We start from the raw sequence: 5,195 nt of genomic DNA on the forward strand, positions 1-5,195 counted from the left end.
CCCCGGGGCTGCTCCCCCTCTGCCTGCCCCCCTCCCCCGGCCACGCAGAGCCCCACCGCCTGCGGGTAGGTTTGGATTTTTACTTCACACCCGCGTCCCCTTACACACAGCCGCCTTCTCCCCACGCACCCACATTCCCATCCCAGCTGGGGTGTGCCCGTATACCCCTCCCAGCCCACCCCGCATTCGGCTTCCATCCCCTCCTGCACCCTCACCCCCCCCGATGCTGCTTCACACATATGGTCATTCCTGTGCCATGTGTGCTCCTGTGTCCTGCAACCTCCGCTGCTTCTCATGCACGCACCCCAGGCCTCCCCCTCCATTTCAGCAGCCCTGGTCCTCCTCCATACACCTCCCAGCCTTCCCCACGCTCCTCATACATCAACAACTCCGCAAGCACAGCTTACAGAACATGAGGTATACCCTACTCTACCCTGTCCTCCCATGTCCAGACCCCTTTGAACTCCCCGTACTCCATCTCTGATGGTCACCCCACACAGGGACTCTGCACAAGAGGAGCACGGTACCTCCCACCCCAGTTCCTCTCCAGCTGTGGCTTCCCTCCAAACCCCTTGTCACCATCCAACAACCATCCCTGGTACACTGGACACTGCAGCGTCCGTTCAAGTTCTCCACTTTCATTTCCTCACCAAGTGACCCCCTCCTCTGCTCTTCATGACCATCCTTTCCACATACCATGGCCTCTTCAACTGTGCTCATATCAGGTCCTACAGAGTCCCTTGGCTCTGCAGTTTCTTCCCCATCCTCTCTCTCCCCAGACCCTATCAGTTTCTTACCTACAGTCATCAGCACTGTGACCCCAGCCCCTAGGACTTGCCTCTGTGCCGCAGCAGTCTCGGGCTAGCTGGCTTCCCCTCTGGACACCTCACCAGCACCCAAGGGGTGCCGAGGAACCGTCTCCATCAGCAGTTTCCTGGAGCTGCGGCCGAGAGGAAAGCTGGGGTGGATGGAGCTTGGGGAACACCCACCACCAGGACGGGCAAGAACCGCCTTGCGCGGTCCTGGATTAGAAGGAACAAATCCAGAGGGAGAGCTACACTGTGGGCCTGCACAAGGCGTGAGACCAGATCACCAGCCCTCAGCGCCAGACTCACCTGCCGCAGGAAGAGGAACCAGAGAGATCTTCTAGGGAACAGAGCCAAGCTCCTCCGGCTGGCTGGCAGGCGCGAGCTAAATAGCCTCCTCATGCATGAAAGAGCCCTGTAGGCATTGCTAGCAATTATCTGGGCAGCACTGCTAGACTGGGTGAAGAACCTGACGTTAAATTAAAAAAGAAAAAAGCAAGGGAAGACCTCAGGTAAGCAGAAGTTGTAAGAGGCGTGAGGCTCTCTGGTGTTTCCACATCAGCTCTTGGAACATTGTCACTTCCTCATGCTCGAAGCTCTGTGGTAAAAGCCGGCGCATCTGGAAAGAAGAATCCAGGTCAGGAATGGAAAAGTTTAGTTTAAGCTGCTTCTTATTGTGTCAACCCCGACAGAGCTGATCTTTAAGTCTTTTTGCGATGCCTCCCTGCGTCAAAAGCTGGGCCAATGTGAGAGTGATAGTCTTTTCCTGACAGGGCCACTCGCTTGCCCATGTCCCAGCACAGTCGTGGATACCACTTGGAGCCTGTATTGTAGGTGTTAGATACCCTTGTTACCCAAAGGACAACTTTCTGAAGTGCTGAGCACCCAAGGGAGCACATGCAGCCCAGAGGAGGGGTGCCACACGCCCCCAGGGTGGCAGCAGGTGAAATCTCATTGTTATCGCTGCCTTTTTGTTTAAAACAGGGTGAGCGTTGAATAGACTCAAACGATAGGTTGATTTAACTGCTGGCAGATGTCTTGTGAAGTATGACTCACTCTTAATGAACAGAGGTTAAGAACACAGAACCAAAGAAATTAGCGGTAGGGGACTGTGCTGAGCACTCTGGGTCCACAAGAAGGGGTTTCTGAACAGCCTGTTGGCTGATACCTACATTTAAAAATTGCAACATTGATAGCATTGCTTCCCCTTAGAGTAAACAGGCTCCAGGCATTTTAGTGAATCTCAGAACAGCCCAAAGCAGAGGTGGATGTCCTTGAGTTCCATCACTTACACCTTTAAGCAACACAAAACTATTACCTTTTTCTAAAAGGCGCACTGTTGTTAACTGAAGTTATGGGTTTGATACAGGAACACCAGGTGACATCCGTCCATCCATGTATGTCAGATGGGAAGTCAGACAAGTAGACTACTATGGCCTTAGAAAAAATAAAAATACTTACTGCTTACATTGCTCAGAAAGATGGCTAGCAATGATTGTGCAATCAAGGTTGCTCTCAAAGGCATTTCTAGTCTTCCAACCAAATACAAATCTTGACTGAAAGCAAGAGGAAGCATCAAGCCCACCCGATCCTTAAGCAATGCAATTAATGCTCCGTTAAACAGTATACACTTACCCACCCATAAGGATGCCAGAACTCCACCCCGGAGAATATGAAGTGTCCTACACTTTGTCTCCTTTTTGGTACTCTATTCCCAGCACCTATAAAACCATCCCACCACACCCCACCGAGGCCTGAAGGATATTTGGCCACAGAGCAACGTTCTCCCCTTGGATCTCAACCCCTGGGTAAGAAAGCAGCTCACACCATGAAGTCGGCTACTACGGAGCAAAGGAGGAAGGAATGTGGAAAGAACAAAAGTGGAATTGTTACTTGGCACAAAGAATCAAGAGCCTCTGGCAAAGCCGAACCATTTACAGAACTACATGTTAAACCTATTTTAAAGCTATCTTTACATTGTAACAGGGAAAAAAAAATACTTAAGAAGTCCAAAGAGATTTTAAAATTGCCAAGTCTTGCAGCTGGTTTGTAAATGGCTTTACTAAGAGCTGTCCATCCCCCTTTCGGCCAGTTCTTCCTCACCAATGTCAGGAGGGCACGATGCAGTACCTAGCAGCCATTAATTCTCCCATTAATTCCTATCTTGACAAAGGATAACAGGTTTCATAGGATTTAAGGTTTATCTTTGCAACATAATCCTGTACAAAACCAAACCTCACCCATTTCAGGATTCTGAGTTCAGAAGTTTTAATAAACTGTTCTCTACTTGTGAGCAGTGAGGGTGTGAGTTATCACTGAACATTTACACCAATTCAATGGTGTGCTGATTTCCTACCTGCCTGTTATGTGCTTAAAATCTCTTGAGGAAAAAGTAACAATGAGTTATTTAGCTTACCCGTTAAGCCCTGTTCGGGCACGTGCCACAACTGAAGACATACATCCAATGTCAAACAAAGCAAACAAGGCAGTAACACCAGGATAGTTTTTATTTGCTCCCTGAATTAAATATTGGCAGATACAGAAAATTCAGATACCAACCATTTCCCCAACATTTACAAGACTGAGTTTGCAATGTCAGAAAACAAGCACATTTATGCACAATCCTGGCAACTGGTAGTGTGAGTGCACAAGATCGCCCTGCCTGAACTTCAGTTTTTAAGAGGCAGTATCCCTGGTCTCCAGCATCCAACGCTGTCCCCTCACTGACAATTGTGGCACCACGGAACGGCCAAGTAAATATCCTGAGTGGGCAGCTCCAGTGCATTTCCCCCCCGCAAAGGATTTATTCCACGCTCCTCCTGAAGGGGCAGAGGCAAGGTCAGCACATCCAACAAATAACCCACCTGTGAACACAACCTGATTCTGGCTGTGCCTTTTTTTCTCTGTTCTTTGAGAGCAGGGAAGAACACAGCACCACGACACTTCCAAGAAAGCTGTTATTAAAGGCCTTATTGGCCTTATTGCTGCCACACACTGTCTGTGCTGGCAACAAAGTGCCAGAGGCACGCTTGTTCCCTGCTGCATGCAGAGTTGCTCTGTGGCTGCTGAATTTTACAGTGGGTTCGCAGCACTTTCCCTGCTGTCTGAGGGAAGGGAAGTTTTCAAATAAATAAAAGGACATGAAGTAAGCAAGCTTGTATAACTGAAATCATGTGGAAACGCAAAGGACATGCTGTTGAAGGAAATACCATTTGCTCCTTTTCACACTGGAACTTGCGTCCTCCTTAAAGCAGCTGGTGCGGTTAGTGCTCCCAGAGCAAAACGCAAGTGTAGTCGGTGCAGCAGGAGGAGCCAGGCACCTCTGCTCCCTTTTTATAATGAAATAAAGAAACAGACACTTTTCTAAAACATGTCTGCTAAACTGGGGACACACAGAAGACAGATCACATCTAAGATGTAGTGATCCATACAGCATTTCACTGGCCAGTGCATTCACCATTAGCCAACCCCCGCAGGGGGAACTAAGCATGTATTATCCCCTGTTCTACAGAAGGGGGAAACACATGGTTTTACCAACTCTACTGTGCAACCTTGTGTTAGATCCTAGCACGGCAGATGGCAAGAGATTTTCCCTTTTCAAAAGATCACAGAAGTGCCTTCTAGGCTGCAAAACGCCTTGGGCATCCTCAGACAACTGCATCTTCTCCAGGCACAGGAACTCCTGATTCTCAGTCCTGCACTCCACATCCTAATCCACGTGCTCCTACTCACCAACCTTGCCAGTGTCTCTTCAGCGGGAGTTCTCTTAGCTCCAAAAGCAACAGTGACTTGAAATAACTTCGCTGTATGACCATTCTTCCACAGCCCCGATGGTTAGATTTATAAGGGCACTGTATGCATCTGCATCTATTTGCTCCCTTTCTATTAGTAACAACGGCCTCCCAAAAGATAGCTTATAGTTATCACCACCTCCTGCTTTTCCCTTACAGTTTTTACACTGGGCTGCAACCATCCAACGTAAGGTGCCATTGGGCAAGTGAGGGAAGGAGGGAAGTGGCAAAGTTGGGAACACACAACTCAATTAATGATGGGATTGTCAGTCACTTCGATGTCAGGCCCCACATCTACACACCATGCACTGGCATTGATCTTGTTCTGCCCACTTGGCCCAGAAAGGCAGTGAGAGTGCCTCTACTCATGCCGAGCCACCATGTCAGTCTTGGTCGCCATCAGACGACTCTTCCTCTGCCTCCTCCAGCCACTGGATAAATTTCTGGAGCTGCAGAGAGAATGAAACATAATTGGGTAATAAGTGACACCAAACAGATGCTGGGAACACTCAACAACTACACCGTGTTGGTGAACACCACTATCATGCACAAGAAAGAGAAGGAATGTTTCTTAGGAGAAGAGGAAACAGAGGCAGAT

At 48.9% G+C, this 5,195-nt stretch overlaps 1 protein-coding gene across 1 annotated transcript in view; it reads right to left on the minus strand.

The window, feature by feature from the left end:
* Window positions 1-4,776: 4,776 nt before the first annotated feature.
* EIF2B5 (eukaryotic translation initiation factor 2B, subunit 5 epsilon, 82kDa) overlaps window positions 4,777-5,195 on the minus strand; it is a 17,167-nt gene continuing 16,748 nt past the window's right edge. The window contains exon 15 of the mRNA XM_009883327.1: window positions 4,777-5,046. Coding sequence (XP_009881629.1) covers window positions 4,981-5,046 — 66 coding nt within the window. The 3' untranslated portion in view covers window positions 4,777-4,980. The remainder of the gene's footprint in view (window positions 5,047-5,195) is intronic.

This window comes from Charadrius vociferus, unplaced genomic scaffold (assembly GCF_000708025.1).
Source record: "Charadrius vociferus isolate BGI_N301 unplaced genomic scaffold, ASM70802v2 scaffold214, whole genome shotgun sequence".
Taxonomy (NCBI): Eukaryota; Metazoa; Chordata; class Aves; order Charadriiformes; family Charadriidae; genus Charadrius; species Charadrius vociferus.